Source organism: Fusarium redolens (assembly GCF_020744475.1).
Source record: "Fusarium redolens strain MPI-CAGE-AT-0023 chromosome Unknown BKA55scaffold_2, whole genome shotgun sequence".
Classification (NCBI taxonomy): Eukaryota; Fungi; Ascomycota; class Sordariomycetes; order Hypocreales; family Nectriaceae; genus Fusarium; species Fusarium redolens.
In genome coordinates, this window is record NW_025763665.1 from 1,724,106 (window position 1) to 1,743,188 (window position 19,083).

Genomic DNA, 19,083 nt, shown 5'->3' on the forward strand with positions numbered 1-19,083 from the left:
CCCAAACTTCTGTATATACTCCGCGAATACAATGAAAGAACAAACCGGCAGCTTTCCTTGTACGATTCCTATGTCTATTTCGTCCTGATGAGCATGTCAAAATCGACATTGATTCGGCATGTTATTACGAACTGTCACAACTATCCGCTGTACCGTTTGGATACTGAAGTGTGCTACTGTTTATCGCATTAAAATGAATGTGATGATTGCCTACCTCGGGCTGTAGAGTATAAGGGAACTACCGACCTAGGTACCTAGAAGGGATTATAAATGGTGCGCTACGATTGGCTAACCTCAGCCTTGATATAAACGGATAGAAAGACGACCCATATAGAGTCCAACTCTGGCCCCACTATGACGGCTGTTTGCTTTCAAGCACGATTCATTATAAGCTATGCCTCAACTTCAAACATCACGACTTAACTCTGCAACGACACCAGTGCTTCTCTGCTTACTGCTTGTAATTTCTCTATTCCCTGGTCTGTTTCACTATCTCTGGACACTGCCCTTTAGCCTTCTTGGATTATCAGGATCCCCTCAACCCCGCTCAACTGCTCCTCCAGTGTTATACCATTCAAAGGCAACAACCATGAGCTTTTTTCAGAAGCAATTCACCCTGCCTGCTAAGTCACGGGGATCATACCTCATAACTGACCAGGTTTTGTCTTCACTTCCCGAAATTCGGGATTATAAGGTCGGCCTTTTGAACCTTTTCGTTCAGCACACGAGCTGTGCGTTAAGCTTGAACGAAAACTGTAAGCTAAAGCATCTGGATCCGGAGAATTCTTGTTGCTGATATGAGAAAATCAAGGGGACTCTGACGTTCGGGAGGATATGAACGATGCTCTTGACAGAATCGCGCCAGCTGAAGGACCTAAGGGAGAGGCTCTCTACCGTCATGAGTGAGTGCTTTGCCTATAAATCGCAAGGTTAGACATTAACAACTGCCAGTGCCGAGGGTCCAGACGACATGCCCGCTCACATCAAGTCTGCACTCATTGGGGCGAGCGTCACTATTCCTATTAAGGATGGAAAGCTTGTAAGTGCCAGCCAATCTTTAACATGACCATAAGTGACTGATATCGCCATAGGCTACAGGAACTTGGCAAGGAATCTGGTACCTTGAATTCCGTGCCGCTCGCCACCAGAGACGTGTCGTTGCAACTATCCAGGGAGAGAAAGCTTGACTGAGATGCACAGGAAAGTGGAACTTAGATGTATAGAAAAGGCAAAGAAAAGAAAAGACTTGAGCTTTTACACGTCCTCCCTATACGGACAAACAACCAAAAACGCCGAACACCATCGCCATGTCTCCGCGGCCCTATAGGGAGATCAGCTTGTTCCATTCTCCTCCTTCATGTCCGTATCGTCGCCTGCCAAGACTTTTGTGTACGGAACATAGCCCTCTGGCGCGGCAGATCCTGGTGTAGCAGCGACGACGTTGCCATTCTCGTCCACGAACTCGAAGTTGTATCGACTGAGAAGATGGGGAATTGCAGAAAGCTGTGGGCCGTATCGGGCAGTGTTGTCGTAGAGTTCGAATAGAGGAACGGCCAGAAGCTTCATGTTCTTGGGAACACTTAGAACCTCTACAAGAAGAATCAGTATCCAGTTGCTTGATGATGACCAGCTGACCTACTTTGTTTGGGCAATTGAATAAAGTAGAGCTTCTTGCATTCTTTTGGCCTCGTCACATGCGCCGGTATGAACGGATACATGAACGTTTCAAAGTTAGGCCTCCACCACTGTGCCAGGCAGTCACCCACTTGCCAGTCGCCAGCTTCCTCCCCCTCTCCCAAGCGGCCCACAGGCGCCAATCTCTCGTCCAGTCGCGACTTGAAGCCTTGGATCTCATCGTCTTCGGGGCGTAGGTAGTCTCCGGGGAGCTTGAAAAAGGCATTGGCGATTTGTAGCATCAGAATATGTGGATGGTTGTGCTCGTGACAGACGAGAATGCCTTCGCAAGTGCGGCGCATCCCATGTTCCGTGTAGTGTTCCTCGAGTCTCTTGAGACGAGCGATGACTGATGGGTCCTCTTCAGGCTGGGTTTCCTTGACTCCAAACGTGTAGTTCGACAGTGGGTAGAGCGTCACCTTTTCGGGTTGGTTACCATTGAAGGACAGGGGAATGACGGGCGGCTGTCCTGACTGAAGCGCATCGGGGGTTATTGTTGACATGGCTGTTATCCAAGCGCTATTACTTCGGAAGTATGGTATAGTCAATTATCGCGAGAGTCGCTCAAGGTCTGATGCCGTCGTCGAATCGAATGCGGGCTTGGTGAGAGATCTGGGTACCTTAGTAGTGAATTGCGGAGAGCTCAGGTCAGTCAGTGCTTGTAGAGCTCCAGGATTATTCACGGCAAAATATGTCCCAAGTTCTTAAAGAAGAAGGCGGTGTAAGGCCACCAGGATGGAAGCAACCAAATAAAACGCATAACGTATTAGGTAGACTCATAATCCGTTGTCAAAATTGGTGTAAACAAATCAGTGTGCAACTTGGTTAGGATGTTCTCTCAGTTGAGTTGATACTATATATTGGTATTTGTTTGGCGTAGAAAACGCGGTATTTCTAATGAGTTAACGTTCTCAACCGTTGTGAGAAGCTTGTTACATCCAATCACGATCACGTAAGGTTAGACCTCTTTTTTAACGTTTCGACAAACTTGCTTCACAGTTAAGCAGCCGTAATGATATACTAAGACACAAGGCTTGTAGTAAAACCCGAAATGCGAGCTGAGGTCACTGTGCGTTAACTATTCGATGACCTCAGCGCACCAATGTTTTCTTATGTCTATCTGAGCCTTCATCATGATGTTTGCATCTCTTGTTATGATCTAAACTGACGGATAGTATCATGGCTAGCTAGCTAGAGCCATGTCATTGAGGAATTTTTTATTCTCATTGACGTGCCTTCTCAGGTAATGAGAGCAAGGATCCTTGGAACTAGTCTGAAGATTGCTTCTATGATGCAACTGGCTGAGGTTTCTGATGGTCCTGTATGATAAAAGTTCCGAGCTGGTTTCGATCGATCGCTTTCACACAGAATTTTTATATACTGACGAAACATAACTGCAGCTGATAACTGGAGAGGTACCCGCCCTGACTGCGACGAGGTACAAGTCTGAGTGTTTGGTTAACGGGGTTAACCGGCGGGGGTTCCTTTTTTTTCAGCGTGCCCAATCGAATTGGCTGAGTGCTTCCAGGCGAGAGGTACTACTATGGAGGTGTCTTATCCCTGGAACAGATGTTAGAAAAGTGATCATCGTATTAATTGTCCGGAACCGGCCAGTCAGGACAAAGAATTGTTGTTTGGCTGAGCTACCATAACTTTAGGATGGGAGCTGACGAAGTCAGAGAAGATCAACCAGTTCGTCCATTGAGCAAATCAGATAACAGGCAGTCGATTGGTGAATCGCAGTAGGACTAGTAACAATCGAAGCATTCACTCATCTATCCATCCATCCATTCATTCATTTGATGCATTACTACGTATTCTCTCTATCTGAGCTGTCAAAAAGTTGGAGACATCGGTAGAGAGATTGATCGAGACCCATTGTATCTCGAGTTTTAGAATGGTCTAGCCAGACTTAGAACCAGGGCCGCTATTAGGCGTACCAATGTTCACACTATCACCCCCCAAACCTCGATTTGTGTTTGGTCTGCCCACGGCGTCGTCGCCATCAAAATCAAAATCCCCCATTCTAACGTTGACTTACCTATCTCTCGCCCTTACTACTCACAATCCTGCAAAATCCTTCACGTGCCGTCACTCATAAAAAACCCTTCTCTGGCAAGGCAAGCATCTTCTCCGAGCTTGTTGCGTCATGCGCATACCGAGACATCCCTCTTTGCCTAGTCTTAGCTCGCCTGGAGGAACCTGTTAAAACTCAAGGCACTACGAGTACTGTAGAGGTATACGAGTAGACTATGGATGAGGCAAGCCTTGTCAATAGCCTCTCTCAGAGGCTCTCAGAGCTCGAGCACAAGGTTCACACCTTTCGCCACGAGGTGGCAGCTGATTTCCTGCGCTACTACCACGATCTGCTCCGAGACACACAACCCGACATCGCTTCCAATGTTGCCCAGTCCATTGCCCAGTCATTACCCAAATACCCAGACCTCAGTTCAGTTCTCACAAGTCTGGATCTGGACCTCAAAGCTGCAGCTGACTCACAAACTCTACCACTTGAATCGGCTCAACGCCACTTTTCCCCGCCGGCCACTGTCGCTACCTCCGGATCGGGAGCCGCAGAGCCTCCAGGCAGCCCCCGCGATCGACATCACGAATTGCTCTTTTACCTTCCCCTGCTAGAGGGCTCTCCTCCAAGACCGCCTACCTCTCCTCCCCTCACAAACAACCACACTCCCCCTCTCGATATGTTGTTGCCTGACCCGAGCATCCAGGCAGACGAGAAGCAACACTCGGCCACCGAGACAGGAAGGAAACCTGATAATGGCACTGACCAACTGCAGAATGCCTTGCCGGTAGTGCCTCCTTCGCCTGGACGGCCGGGTCATGTTCGTCGTTCAACCAATGATACAGTCTCATCATGCCATTCGGATCGAAGCGAGTCGAAAACACCACGGAGCGCCCTACGACGGTCCTCAAGTAGTTCCAAGCCTCCACAAAGCCCCAGACGTGTGCGCTTTGATGTCATGGGGGCAGAGGTCTTACCTACAGCATCACCACAACCCACCGATTCCATGATTCCCTCCGCAGCCTCTGCCGCCTCCACCGACCAGCCTCGTGCAGAATCCATGCTCGACGACGACCTGGAGGACCTACCACCACCCCGCAAGATCTCATCTTCGGAAGCGCTGAGAGCACTATCCAGGGCGCCGTTGGAGGAAGGAGTGTGGACCGAGGTTAACTCAAACCCAGATCAAAGCTCTGGTGAAGAGGATAAGAAACCTGCAGCCATCCCTGAATCCCCGTCAGAAGAACGGGCCAGCCCAATTATCATTGCACCAGAACCGCCATCGTCACGCCACGTTCCCGAATCTGTTCGCATTGAACGCACGTTGGGAAGCGTAAGTGAGGAGCCAGACGAGGACCAGGATTCATCGGATGACGACTTTCTCTCAATGGCGAAATCTAGATCTTTTACCAATAAGAAAGCTCCAGCATCGCCATCTTTGAACAGGATCCCCGAGGAGAGCCAGACCACTGGGCATGTTGCAAGCCCAACTTCACCTACCAATGCTCAACGTTCTGGTGCACACGATGAAGCGGGAGCCGTTGAAGAAGACTTGGACGAGGACGATGAGCTTTTTCACTTTGAGGAAGGCGGCGGCTTATCTGCGCCACCAAATCCCAAATCGAAACCAAAACCTCTTGCGGTCGAGGAGGAGATCGAAGTTGACTTACCGGATGTACCGGAGTCTGAGCAGTCTCTATACGCAACTTCACCGGCAGTACATATAACCAAGAGGCCTGGCTCAGGGCCGACGACACCAATCGCGGCCCGATTCCAAGCTGGTTCCGTGGGATCATACAAAGGACGGCCAGTAGTTATGCCTGTCGTTCGTAATCCCGAAGTACATGCTCAAGCTGCCTCATTAGGGCACTTCAATACGTTTGTTGGAGGATTGGACGGACGCAGCGGCATGGATGAGGCAGATCTAAGCAGCTTCCGTGCCAGCGTCGCCAATACTGGCTTCTCTGGCACCCCACGCAGTTTCACGGAACGCCTGATGATGGAAGAAGCTCAAAAGGCGAGGGCTGGTGGTTCGAGGCTAAGCTAAGAATACATTGTACCACAAAGGAGTTTGGGGATCTTATGCATACGTCAGGGCTTTAGGCCTGGGATTCTGGATAGCTCATCGTTGGCGTTGAACACATTGCGACAGGGAGTTTATATATATATATATATATGTATATACAGGCGGTGGGTTGTGGATTAAGGATGATCTACGATTAGAAAACGTTATATATACCTCTTCATTGAGGGAAGGGTTGATCATGGCATTCGAGAAAGCAGCAACATCTCATGAGAATACCCTAATATGAATCTTTGTTCTCCGTATAGGTAGTTTTGGTATCATGATGTCTCAAAATATCTTGCATCAGCTCACATGGAAAGCTACCAATCATCGTAATCTGATTTTCACAGTGGGGTAGTATCCTAACGCTCTACCGGGGGTATGCGCCTAGAAGCATCATCCCGTCATGCAAGACAAACATTTTGCCTCCATTGATTACAGCATCAACTCAATTGCCTAAGAAAGTGCCAAAGAAAACGACGTTCAAAATGGGTGGTCTTAATCTCGAAGTGTTCAAGGTATATTTATATTGTGTTCCCGCAGCAAAATGTTACATGTTACGATTGGCTCTGTTGAAAATGATGACGAGTTGCGAACAAGACACTGACATGACATGTTCGCAGTTCGGCACGTATGTCATGTTTCCAATCGGAATCATGTTCTACTTTGGAACCAACCTCGACAACCGCTTCGCCGTACCTGGCTTTTGGCCCAAGCCCGAAGAGTGCAACAAGATCCCCAAGGACCGAGACGAGATCAAAGCCGAGTATGAGCGCATCGTGGCGCGACAAAAGCTGCGACAGGCCAAAAAGCTTGAAGAGGAACGCAAAAGAGCAGCACAGCAGCCCGAAAACGACCAGCCCGATTCTTGAAGCCCCGGGACCCAGATTCAAGCATGTACATTATTAGCCGGAGGGTTCGGCAACGGCAGCATTAACGATGTATTCATGGCGTTTGGAAGGCATTGGAAATATTCCCCCTCTATTAGTATGGGCAAAATACAGCATTGTACAAAATTGTTACAAAATCATTGCTGCTCTATGTTTTATACATCCAGGTTTCTTTCAACCTTGTCCCACTCTTCGTCCCCTACAGCTCCCTGGCGTACATTGGCATAAATGGCTCTGACTTCAGGATATTCCTTGAGTCCGTTGAAGAGCACATCGAGAGCATCGGCTTGCTCTGGTGTGTCAATGCTGACTTTTGTGTCCTCGTTCGGTGCCCAGACAATGTCTGAGTCGAGAATCTCAAGCTCAAACTTCTTAGACAGAGCCTCAGTGATGGCCGTCAACGTGTTTGGCTGGGTCCAAGCCAAGAAGTTACCCTCTGGCAGTTCCTCGACATCTTCCAATCCCTCGTGCTCAATCGCCTCATCCAGAACATCTGAGAGTGACGGCCCGCACTCTTGACCTTTAAAAACAGCTCTACCGCGTCTTGTAAAGTAGAACGTTGTCGATCCAACCACTCCACCGGCCTTCTTCACAACGAGGCGCAGGTCATGAAGAGTCCGGGTCTTGTTGTCTGTCTCAGCATCGATCACCATTGCAATGTCAGGGGGCATGAGGACCTCCAGAGACATAGACTCAAGCTGTGCGCCTGTAGCTGAACGGCCTTGACCTCGTGCAATTGCACCTTCGATTAAGTTCTTTGGTATACTTGCTATGACTTAGAGTCAGAAACAAATGCGGACTAAATACTATCATGCATATATACCCTTTGTTGCAGCGGTTATTGCAGTAGCCAGTTGAGGGTTGAATTTGACATCATCTCCATACACTATCGAATATTAGAATAACTCTGAAGCTGCAAACATGCACATCGTGGGTGCCTACTTCTTGAATACATAGCGATAGTTTTGGTGAAATTAGATCGCTCAGTCATCTTCTTCTTGTCAGTTACAGCTTTGATGTGTTTTGTCTTGGACCATTTGTTGTGACCAGCCAATTGAGCCGGTGTTGTCACAAAAGATCGTTGACATCGGTGGCAGGTTGAGTTGGAAATTGACCTTGGTGCCTTTATCAGCGGGCTCAGGCACTTTCGTGTCGCCATAGTGAGTGAGGGGATTACACCGAGATGCTATACTTGATCTCAGTCTCTCGGAGAAATATTCAGGTTTCGTGACCTCTCATCCGAGTCTTCAACATGGCTCAGGGTGAATCGGCCAAACTCCGGACGCTGAGAATGCCCCACAATGACTTACAGTGGTTCCTGGAAGCAACCTAAGTGGCATGTGGCATAAGAGTATTAGGGTAGGGGATCTCGAAGTCACCTACTCTGTACCTTACCTACTTTAGGTATCCATTACCAGTCTTACTTCTTGAAACAGTCACGACAAGAAACAACAAACTCACTTACTCCTGCGACTTCACTGCATATTCTTCGAGCTCTCATATAGTTGGCAGCGTCGATTTCCGTGCGCAATGTCGTCAACACAGGAGCCTGAAGCTCCAGCTCCAGCACGGAACCCGGAAGCGCAAGCTCCCTCCGACACCGTGACTACGAATCCAGAGCTCGATCTCTCCAAGCTTCAATCCCTCCCCGCCGAACAACAGGATCTGTTTCTGCTCACATATGTTTCGAGCTTGACGAAGCACGTCCTTGACTTAGCAGCGGATGATTGCACGGCGCAGCAATTCTATCTCAAGAAGGAAATATTCCAGATAGTTAACCTCTCGTCACCACAGCCTTCTCGAGTCATCCGGAACAATTTGGGGAAATGCTTAGCACACATCTTCGGGATTGGAGACAGGAAGCTTCTTTTCGAAACGATCAACGACTTGATCGCAATTGTATCGAGTGGAAAGTCAAAATCTGATGCTGAGATACGAACCAAGCATGCGGCTGTTGTCTGTCTAGGCGATGTGTTCGCTTCTGCTGGCGATAGCGCCATTGGATTGCACCCCCTTGCTTGCTCAACGTTGCTCAAGCTTCTCAAGTCCTCATCCAACAATGCTGGAATCCGTGCAGCATGCCTCACCGCGCTTGGGAAGATCGTCGGTATGGTTGAAGGTAGCATGGATGAAGTGATTGCGCGTGACATTTGGAAGCAAGGACGAAATCATGCTTCGTCTGACAAAGGTCATCTTGTTGTTGCTTCCGCCTGCCGGACCCTCAAAACATTGTTCAAGCATACGCCTTATTTCTTGTACTCGAGTGACTTGGACAAACTCGAGACTGCAATATCCAAAGCGTTTGACCCCCCTTCAGTCCAGGTCAGGCAGGCTGCAGCAGAGTGCTTTGCCGAAGCCTTGTTCCAGGGTCATTCAGAGGGCGGTCCACCAGAGGTTGCGTCGCCAAAGGGCAAAAAGACCAAAAAAGCATTGAAACGCCAGTCCACGATTCCTAATATTGCCGATGATGAGCTGGACATTCCCTCTAGATCAGCGAGCCCAGCTCCTTCAGGCAAGCGCAGTCAAGTGCTAGCCCTGTCTCTGACAGATATCCTCAAGAACCTGGCATCCCAATATGTAAAATCGACAGCCTCCAACAGAATTCGAGCAGCCATTGGTGTATGTTATGGTAAGCTTTTCAGGCGACTGGGAGAAAAGCTTGTTGAGACAAACTATCTCAAAATAGTCGAGAGTCTCGCGATAGATGTGCTGGGTCACCCTACAATCGCCAACAATCGTTATCGACTTCTGATTTCCAGAAATATAGTCGACGTCATTATACAAGATATCATTGGGCGCAAGATTTTGGGAGAGTCTGGCCAAATATCCGCTGCAAAATCCCTCATCAACAATGTCTTCAAGAACTACCCTCAAGCTCTAGCAGAAAGGCCAGAGCCTTCTAAGCATACTCTGATCGCGACGCTGAGCGCTGTGTCTTCACTTATCCAATCACTAGGATCTGCGGCAAATACATTCGCAGAATCGTGTCGAGATGGTCTCTTGCAAGTCTTGCAACATTCCAGTTATACTGTTCAGGTATTTGCATCTCACTGCATGAAGACGCTTGTCCTTGCCTGTCCCCAACAACTTCTTCCTTGCCTTTCTGTTTGTATGAACAGCCTGAACCGAGAACTATCCCTTCTTGGATCAGGACGTAATTCGCCCAGAAGATGCATTGGATTTGCTCATGGACTCGCCGCAACTCTGAGTGCAAGCCCTGCTCGTCCACTCTATGGGTCAGTTGAGATCAACAGTCGCGTTTTGACTATTGCGACAAATATGTTGAAATCGAGCAGCCAAGCGCAACTCAGGGTTGCAAGCACACAGATCCAAGTTGCCTGGGTTCTTATTGGAGGCTTGATGTCCTTAGGGCCAAATTTTGTCAAGATACATTTGTCACAGCTTCTTTTACTTTGGAAGAATGCGCTTCCGAAACCCCTCGCCAAAGATAATACATCAGCCCGAAGTTTCCTGGAGGTGTCGTTCTTGACACATGTCAGAGAATGCGCGATGGGCTCAATTTTGGCCTTCCTCGAATTCAACAGTCGTCTCTTGACCGTGGATGTGTCAAAGAGAATAGCTGCCATGCTTCAGAACACGACGGCCTTCTTGAGAACTTTGCCGTCTAAGAAAACCTCTGACGACGTCAGCCAGAGGCTAGCCCCTGCCCTACAGCTCCAAGATCTTGAGATGATGGTTCAGCGCAGAGTCTTGCAATGTTACGTCAAGCTCGTCAACCTCAGTCCTGCTGGTGGAAGCGAGGCGCTCCTGCAGTCTAATTTGCTGACACTCGCGATTTCACTCTTTGCCGACCCGGAGAACTATGCACCAAACTCTTTGAGTGCCTCGATTGCAAATGCAGCCGCTACATTCGAGTCCGTATGGGATGTGGGCGATAATTCGGGGTTTGGCATTACTGGCCTTGTTGCTGGTCCACGTGTCAGAAAACTCCCTGGGCAGCAGGACAATTCCGATGATGGGAACACTGATGAACTTGATAGTCCAGAAGACATGATAAATAACCTCCTGCGCTCGCCAATTTGCGGCAGTTTAGAGCATGATGCCTCTGTCTTGTATATTGGCAGTACAGATACAGTTTCAAGTCCTGATCCTCCTGCCACGGAGGTCATCAATGCAGCTATTCAATTGTTTGCATTCGCCTTCCCACTCACTCCTGGCAAAGTTCAGGAGAGTATACTTGAACAGATTCGAACATTTGCATCTGCTGGCACTCTGATCAGAGATCCTGGGCGCAAGGCTGCCATCAACATCAACCTTGCTGCGGCTATTCTCGCTACCATGAGGGTAGCTGTGAAAGAGACGAAATCGCCTTCCGGAGACGTTTCGAACCAGGCAGTGGAAACATTGCTACAAGATATCGTTCGTGACTTTGTTCTTGACCCAGATGAACATGTCAGAAGCTTGGGGTACGCTGCTACAGCTCGCTTGTGCAATGTGTATGGAAATGGCTTTACGAATAATGAGATCAAGTATCTGGTCGATACCATCGTGGGCAACCGTGAGCCTAGTGCGAGAGCGGGCTGTGCCATGGCACTCGGCTCCATCCAAACTCAGGTGGGTGGCATGGCGGCTGGCTACCATCTGAAGACAATCCTCGGCATCTTAATGTCTCTTTGCAATGACCCTCACCCGGTGGTCCATTTCTGGGCACTCGAAGCACTATCACTCGCATCCGATGCTTCGGGGCTAAGTTTTGCTGGCTACGTCCCCAGCACTTTGGGCATGCTCGTTCAGCTCTATGTTTCAGAAACCCATCATGCCGAGATTTCCTCCGCAATTACAATGAATCTGGAGCTCGAACTCTCCACAACATCCGCTATCGCTCGTTGCGTTGATTCGCTCATTAACGTCCTAGGTCCTGATCTGCAGGATGCCACGAAGTCAAGAGAGCTTATATTTACTCTTGTTAACCGTTTCCGTGAGGAAGATGATTTGTTCGTACAGCGGGCTGCGCTAGGCTGCCTTGAGCATTTGTCCCTTTACGCCCCTGGACATATGCAATTCGCCGACTACGTCAAGTTGCTTCAAAAATATCTGATGTCTGAATCCACCATCTTACGAGATGTATCAGTAGATGGGATACACAATATGATGAAACGGAACCCACAGGATGTCCTCAGAGAAGCAGAGACCGGATTTGAGGAACAGCTGTGGCTAGTCCTTGACACCGTTCCGTCTCATGACGGGATTCGCAACATCATCCGCAACTGGATGCATCATACATGTCTGACGGAGACCAATGCTTGGCTTCAGCGGTTCCAGGCTGTACTCAAGATGACAAGAGCACGGCCCAAGACAGAAGATACCCAATCTGGATCTAAAGGCAGTGGCTTACCTGACTTGCAAGACGAGGAGGTTGCTGGATTCGCTGCTGCAGCTGGTGCTGCTAAGGATGAGAAGGAAACTAAGGCCACTTCTGAAGTTGAACCTTTAAGATGGCAGGTAACGACCTTTGCACTGAGCTGCATCGATGAAATGTTCTTGATAATTGCCAAGGACGTTACTGCCAATGGAGAGTCCAAGGCCCAAAGCGATCTTCAGGGTAAGGTTGCAGATGTCGTCCGCATGGCGTTCTCTGCGTCAACCTCTAGTGTCCTGGAGCTCCGTATCTGGGGCTTGAAGATCATAGGAGACGTACTCAAGATGTTTGGCAAAACACCCGATCCAGACTTTGAAGAGGCGATGTTGCTGGAGCAGTATCAGGCTCAAATCAGCTCCGCCCTTACCCCAGCATTTGCTGCCGACTCATCACCCGAACTTGCTTCAGAAGCAGTCAATGTCTGTGCTAGTTTCATCTCAATCGGTATTGTCACCGACGTGGATCGCATGGGCAGAATTCTCAAGACTCTTGTCAACGCTCTAGAGAATTTCTCCAAAGATAGTGAGAACGCCGCGATTGGTGACCTGAAAAGCCTGAGCTCCAATGCGCAGGTCATGGTAAAGATATCTGTGTTCTCTGCTTGGGCGGAGCTCCAGGTTGCAAGCTCAGAGCAGAAATATCTCCTGGATGTGCTCAGACCTCACATCGGCACATTGACCCCCCTATGGTTGGAGTCCCTTCGTGAGTTCGCACGACTTCGATTCGAGCCTGATATTTCGATGACTTTGGGACCCCCTTCACTCTCCGGGAGTCTCGATACAATCTATGCAGCTCTGAACCGCGAGACATTGCTGCGCTTCTATCAGGATGCCTGGCTGAAGTTGGTAGATGCGATTGCCAGCCTAATCGAACAGGATAGCGAATTTGTGTTTGATGCCCTCGATGGAAAGGAATTGGATGGTCCCTCGGCCAGCGGCAAGAGCAAGAATTCCGATATCAATTACAGAGACGAGCCTGTGGCATTCTTCTTTGTTCTGTTCGGTCTAGCCTTCGAAGCGCTTGCCACGCGTTCTGGGCAAAGCGATTCTTTGGCTACACACGAACAAACGCTGGCCATCCTCCAAGCCCTCAAGAAGATCCTCCACCCAAGTGTATCTGGCCATGCTATCTACAGGCCGGATGTGTTTTCCGAGACTATGGACTTATTGGATCGCCTAGTGCTCACTGAGAGCCTCGACGTTCAAGGTGTGATCGTGGAGATTGCTAGCGTTCTATGCATTGCGCACCCTTCTGCAAGGAGGCACGCCACTGAAGAGGGCGACCTGTCTGATGATATCGACCAGCTCTTCGAGCTGACGCGTATCATCGTTCTTGTTCTTACAGGGCTTCTTCCAAATCTTTCCGAGGGGAATCAACCAGCCAGGCACCAGATGAACGAAGAAGCTATTCTTCTCATACGGTCATCTCTAAACGCGCTGGTGGATGCTGCAGAGGTCTTTCCAGCTATCATCAAGACCGATCTGCATGCCTGCATCATACACATCTTTGCCACAATTCTATCAACGCCTGGTTGCCAGGAGCTCATAGTCCCGCAGTCCCTATCCACACTGAAGCGTTTCGTCGGTAGCATGTCCAAGTCAAGAAGGAATCACAGCAATGGTGAGCCGTCGTCCACAGATATCCAATTGCAGGGATGCCTGCGCCGATTCCTGTCGATATACCTCAACGCACAGAAGCGTGAGGCTCCTCAATCCCTTACTTGTGTGAAGAACTGTCTGCTGGCTACGACAATCCTCTTTACTGGAGGCCAGAATCACCTTCCAGCTTCTGAAGCTCTTGTGGCCCGTTATCTTGAAGAGTTGATGGACTGTCTCACTGATCGAATGGTATGTATCCAGCTCACTTCCACCCCCACTCTGTGAACATCAACTTACAACTGCCTGTTTTAGACTGCCAAGATCGCGGCCAACTGCATTAAGTCGCTGCTGCTTCAACCATCCCAGACCAGTGCTGATCTCAGCATTGCTCGTTACCTGTTCCCCCGACTTGTAGCCTTTGTGACTGATACAGACCCTGAGGATCCCGAGAATGCTAGATCCTTAATTGCCCAGACTCTTTGCCAATACGTGGGTACGGGCGTTAGGGGTCGACGTTTGGCCGCTATGACAGTGGTAATCCCAACACTGATGGCCCGAGCAACAGCTGAAGGCGAGGAGGTATACCAAGAGACTAGCGCACGATTACTCGAGCTTGCCGCGATAGATCAGGAGACGTTTAGAACGGTAGTAGGCGGCATGAGCGATAGTCAAAAAGGATTCCTCGAGGAGGTGATTCGCTTTGGCCGGCAAAACACAGGCCAAGTGAGCAAGGCAGCGACAGGAGAGTCCGGGCAACCAAGTATTGCATTGAAGATGGACTTTGGGGGTTGATTTGACATTTCTCTCACGCGGTGCCTACAAGGGTAGGCCATGAGGTCGAGACATTATGAGCAAAGTACAATTCCCAAAACTCAGCAGCATTCCTTCTTGGCAGGCTTAAATTATGTTCATCCTTTAGTCGGACATGCATACCTATTACAAAAGATGATGAAGACCGCACAAGACCACAAGCATCTATGCTGAGACCGCCAGGGGCGTGTGACAGAAGCAAAAGCACCGCTCGACGTGCTAGACAAGTTGACAGGGGATGACAACGGGCGATATGGCAGCACGTGTCAGACAGGCATCGACCTACAGCTAAAGCCTGAGACGGAATGATTCGATACGATACGATTCAGCTGGCCTAACGGCCGGCGTCTCCACGATGGACAGACTGTGGAGTCACTTGTCATGTTACACAAGGATCGCTGCAGCCTATTCGCACAAAGTTCTGGGCCAACATGAATTGCATTGCATTGCACTGCATGTGCGTAGCGCCAGTCACTGTACAGTATGTCCGGGGCTACCGGCAATATGCCGTGCTATCGATATCGACTGCATACGATAGCATCATGCAAGTCTAAAAGTCTCGGAACTACCAATCAACAAGGTTCACTGTGTATGACATGGGGACGGGAAGGGAGACTGACAGAAAGGGGTTATGCCGGGGCTTTTCATAGATGCAATGGAATAATACGATCAATGGTTACATATATGATTATGGGTGGCATTAGGACACACCAAGATACAAGCACGGTCGCTGTGGCATCGGTTTCTGATAAAGCACCTGTGACCTCCTCGATCATGTGGTGTGCGACAACAGCTCTGTTGTTTTGCACAGCCCTCATCTCCCTACTAGTGGCAACCCAAGACATAGTGCTAACGCGATAGCCCTACGAATTTTCGGTTCGAGGTTCTTAATTTTTAGCTTCCAAGCTAACATCAACTAGAGCTGGTCCACGAGGGAATAACACCACGAATATTCGGAGGTTGTACGCACCAGCTTCTGGGACATCAGCAAACACGGCCAGGAATAACATAGCCGTGACGAACAAGGTCCATACACTGGGCAATGCTAAGTTACCTAGAGCAGCGAAATAGGAAACCCCATCGTGAGGGAACTCCACTGAAGAGAAGCACAGGTAGCCGTGCATCAAACAGTTGAGGTGAACGCCAGTAAGGGCTGGTTTGTTTTACGTTTCTCTTTTGATCCGTTTGGCCAGAAAGCCCGAATTAAAAGACAGAGGAGTGTCGGTGAACCCTCCGCAGAATCTTGTTGGTGGTTGGAGGTTCTGGTGTCACCATGGCTGTGGGCAATGGTGCATTCATTGTAGAGATGTCAGATATCAGGGATGTTTTCTTTTCTTTTTCTGACTTCTCCACGTAATCTGGTCTAGATATTATCTGACCTTTGAGGATGCACAGCCTTTGCAAGGATTAATGATTTGGGCTTGCTGGATTAGTGTCACCAACAAAAGGAGCTGTGACGTTTCCTATAGCAGGCCCAAGTGACAAAGATTTCACTGACATGCAGCTCTCTGACCTTGTGTCAGACTTGAGTGCTGGGTACGCAGTACAACATGCCTATGCACTCTTCAGCTAGGGCAAACGTAACAGCAAGGATAATCCAACTCCTCGTGCTTGTCGGGGTTGTCACAAATTCCAGCTCTGACCCGTCCGTCACTTGTTGCTCAGCAGTCTTGAATATTTACTAATTCGTAGAAGTGTGACAGGAATTGCTGAGAGAAATAGGCTGAAAGGTTTGAACCATCTCCATTCTATTCAAGAGTAGTATCTAATATCAGTGCTTGTCATGATGATGGGAAGTTCCATCAGCGATGACCGGCTTTCCATCCTTGACGTTGATCTTCTTTTCGGTGGATGCCTTTTTCGACGACAACTTCTTATCCACTTGCGACCCCGAAGTTTTCCTACTCGAAGACGACTTCTTTTCTGTTGTCTTCTTCTTATCAGATCCCGTTGAGCTAGTCCCCTTGTTCTTTGACCTTTGGGGCTTCTCGTTCCGTCTTCGGCCATCATCTCTCCTGCGAGATGGAGTAGTTGGTACACTTGTCTCGCTCCTCTCAGAGTCGGCCCAGGTTGACGATTCATGCGAAACGCTGGGCTCCGTAGGCTCTTCCACCTCTGCATCCTCCCGAGTGGGTCGCGCTATCATTCTTCTGCCTTGGAAACGTGCTTTGTTGAACTGCTCTACTGCAATATTCGCTGCCGAGACGTTTTCAAAAACGACAAAGACGTAACCCCTGAGGTAATTGCTGTCGTTGTTCTTGGGGATCTCGATCGATTCAATCTTGTCCTGGTCCACTTTGCGCTGAACCCAAGATTTGACTTCATCGGCTTGCGCTTGTTGCGGGAATGGCGACACACATAGCTTGCGTGTTTCCGGTACCACGTATTCCGACCTATAGGATGGCTCGCCGCTGGAGAAACTACAATTCGGGTAGTAACCGGGATGCTCACTAATACCGCGATAAGGAAGAGCAAGCTGACTCCCTTCATGTTGATATTGTGGAGAGTACGAGAATGTACTTGGTTTCAGAGGAAGAAACCGAGTAGAGGTATCATTGTATGTGTAGTAGCTCCCCGGGCTGGCAGCTGCATACGTTGCCGGAGTGTTTGTGCTTACTGTGACTGGTGGCTGCTGCGCGTAGCTTGGGTTCGAGAAAGACTGATTGGCGAATCGGGAGCTGTTGCCAGGAGGGTAACTAGTTATGTAGTACTGGAATCAAAGAGTCATTACTAGGTTCTCTTCATAGCTTGTGTCTTCAGACAGGCCTGCTTACCTGCCCAGGTGTAGCAGAATACTGCGGAGACATAGCCACAGGAGTTGGCAGCACATAGGGGCTGGGAGGTGTGTGCTGATACTGTGGTGTCTGTGAAAGGACAGCTTGGGGTGGTGCAGCAAGTTCCTTGATCTTGATGGAATGGTTACGGTTCCTGTCGGACGCAATGATCGAGCGACCTTTGAAAACACCACCGTTTAGAAGGCCTGCTACCACATTAGCTCTGCGAGATATTCGCCTTGCGAATATATGCTCACCCCATGCCCTTTCAAAATTCTCTCTACCCCTGACTCGGACCCATCCTGAGGTACTACCCTGGAAGACCTCGATATGGTCCACTACGCATGCTGTACGTGTCCAATCTTTCAGCTCCTGCCATGAAGTTGCGAATGGTAACTAAAAGAGTGGTTAGCTTTGTTACTGTAGCACAGTTCATGATGAATAGGAAAAGACCGTGCATTGCAAATAGTGATGTAGTAGATACCAGTCTCATCGCCGGGACCAACGTCCGCTTGGACTGTAGCTTCGGCAGGCATAGGTTGAAAGAATCTGCACGAAGCCGAGGTGTTTTCAATTCCGAGCAGAATCTTGTGCGATGTTACAAAAGTTTGGAAAGAAAGTCAAAAGTTGTGTGACGAAGATACAAGAAGCAACTGGGAGTGCGCACTAGAAAAGTGACAACTTTGAACTTAATCAACAGTAGTATCTCGTCACTGAGTCACGCTCTGAAAGAAGGCTCTTGGAAGCTTCGAATCAGGCTCGATCATAATGTGAATCAATGGCAAGCAAAGGCTGTATGTATGCTTTATATCTAGCTTCTCGCAGCAGCTGGCATGAGAGCGGCAAGATAGAAGCAGAAGAGACAACAACCCGCCTAGGCATCTTCCAAACGTTGCTTTTGAATCGTTCTTACCAGCTCTGGATTCGCTTGCATTCGATCCCAGCACTCGGGCCTTGATTTGGGCCCCCGGGGGTCCGGAAAGGACACAAAAAGATGGGCATTTGCAGAGGCACATATCGTCTCAGCATTGAGAGAACGCCGAGAAACGTTGAGACTAACAAGTCTGGATCTGGCAAGCTCGCCTCCTCCTGGATGATTAACGGTGCAGTGTAACCCGAGATCCTTGTCGGCGTTTCGACATGCATCCTGACTCTCAGCCTCGAGATGTGGGGTTCCAGCTAGGGGCAGATCGCCCGAAATTGTAGGGTTTTAATGTCGTTGCGGAAGTGAGGGTGTTCATTTCGCGCTTGGACGCTAGGTAGAAATCTTCAAAAGGTGCAGGTTCTCGTAGACATTGTTCCTCAACTCAGCTTCATGCCCAGGTACTGTAGATCGATCCAAGCCACAGGCCGTGAATTTCTAGGCATGTCTCTCCCTAGTCGATATGCAGAGGACCGGGTTGAGTCCCGCATGAGATAATGACATATCATATTGCGATCACTGCTCCACCTTTTGACGAAATATCAGTTAGTTGGTTGTTAGTAGTGACAGATCCATCGACAATCATGACGGTGATCGAATGGCCCGGCACAAGGTACCAAAGTTCTCTCTTGATCTCACAGTGAGAAGAGCAGCGGCAGCCTGTAACTTGAGGTCTCTTTTCGCAACCAAACGCGCATGTCGCTTCCCCGGCGCCAACGAAACGTGGATTCGTTGCTTATTGGGGGTGCAATTTGCAAGCTGTTGCTACCACGAGAGAAGAGGAAACTACACGCCTTTGTGACAGCCTTGTTATGCAGTCATGCCCTTGACATCAAATGGAAGCGCCATTTGTGTAACAATGACCCTAGCCACTGGAAAATGAATGGCTCGACTGTAAGATATCATCTCCGATAGAGTCCAGCCTTGTCCTTGCATCCTTTTTAACC

General features: G+C 49.1%; 7 protein-coding genes across 7 annotated transcripts; 4 read left to right on the forward strand and 3 right to left on the reverse strand.

The window, feature by feature from the left end:
• The first annotated feature begins 292 nt into the window (after nucleotides 1-292).
• Nucleotides 293-1,394, forward strand: BKA55DRAFT_168160 (uncharacterized protein). Its single transcript, XM_046185002.1, has 4 exons — nucleotides 293-755; nucleotides 812-902; nucleotides 952-1,039; nucleotides 1,092-1,394. The coding sequence occupies exons 1-4, from the start codon at nucleotides 395-397 to the stop codon at nucleotides 1,185-1,187; spliced, it is 636 nt and encodes a 211-aa protein (XP_046055015.1). The 5' UTR covers nucleotides 293-394; the 3' UTR covers nucleotides 1,188-1,394.
• BKA55DRAFT_500042 (nucleotide hydrolase-domain-containing protein) lies at nucleotides 1,333-2,177 on the reverse strand (the record flags this gene model as incomplete). Its single annotated transcript, XM_046186712.1, has 2 exons — nucleotides 1,333-1,589; nucleotides 1,640-2,177. 2 exons carry the CDS (start codon nucleotides 2,175-2,177, stop codon nucleotides 1,333-1,335), a joined length of 795 nt encoding a protein of 264 aa, XP_046055016.1.
• Nucleotides 2,178-3,438: 1,261 nt separating this feature from the next.
• On the forward strand, nucleotides 3,439-6,076 carry BKA55DRAFT_554743 (uncharacterized protein). Its single transcript, XM_046191606.1, has one exon. It carries the CDS (start codon nucleotides 3,927-3,929, stop codon nucleotides 5,742-5,744), a length of 1,818 nt encoding a protein of 605 aa, XP_046055017.1. The 5' UTR covers nucleotides 3,439-3,926; the 3' UTR covers nucleotides 5,745-6,076.
• Nucleotides 6,077-6,250: 174 nt separating this feature from the next.
• On the forward strand, nucleotides 6,251-6,634 carry BKA55DRAFT_684463 (uncharacterized protein; the record flags this gene model as incomplete). Its single annotated transcript, XM_046198643.1, has 2 exons — nucleotides 6,251-6,280; nucleotides 6,386-6,634. 2 exons carry the CDS (start codon nucleotides 6,251-6,253, stop codon nucleotides 6,632-6,634), a joined length of 279 nt encoding a protein of 92 aa, XP_046055018.1.
• A 173-nt stretch (nucleotides 6,635-6,807) lies between these two features.
• On the reverse strand, nucleotides 6,808-7,811 carry BKA55DRAFT_589649 (YebC-like protein; the record flags this gene model as incomplete). The annotated part of the gene is made up of 3 exons (XM_046194971.1): nucleotides 6,808-7,421; nucleotides 7,476-7,538; nucleotides 7,595-7,811. The coding sequence occupies 3 exons, from the start codon at nucleotides 7,809-7,811 to the stop codon at nucleotides 6,808-6,810; spliced, it is 894 nt and encodes a 297-aa protein (XP_046055019.1).
• A 134-nt stretch (nucleotides 7,812-7,945) lies between these two features.
• On the forward strand, nucleotides 7,946-14,673 carry BKA55DRAFT_168403 (armadillo-type protein). Its single transcript, XM_046185004.1, has 2 exons — nucleotides 7,946-13,879; nucleotides 13,943-14,673. The coding sequence occupies exons 1-2, from the start codon at nucleotides 8,183-8,185 to the stop codon at nucleotides 14,420-14,422; spliced, it is 6,177 nt and encodes a 2,058-aa protein (XP_046055020.1). The 5' UTR covers nucleotides 7,946-8,182; the 3' UTR covers nucleotides 14,423-14,673.
• Nucleotides 14,674-16,211: 1,538 nt separating this feature from the next.
• On the reverse strand, nucleotides 16,212-18,722 carry BKA55DRAFT_589651 (uncharacterized protein; the record flags this gene model as incomplete). Its single annotated transcript, XM_046194972.1, has 6 exons — nucleotides 16,212-17,150; nucleotides 17,215-17,420; nucleotides 17,472-17,610; nucleotides 17,673-17,801; nucleotides 18,203-18,393; nucleotides 18,665-18,722. 6 exons carry the CDS (start codon nucleotides 18,720-18,722, stop codon nucleotides 16,212-16,214), a joined length of 1,662 nt encoding a protein of 553 aa, XP_046055021.1.
• Nucleotides 18,723-19,083: the final 361 nt, after the last annotated feature.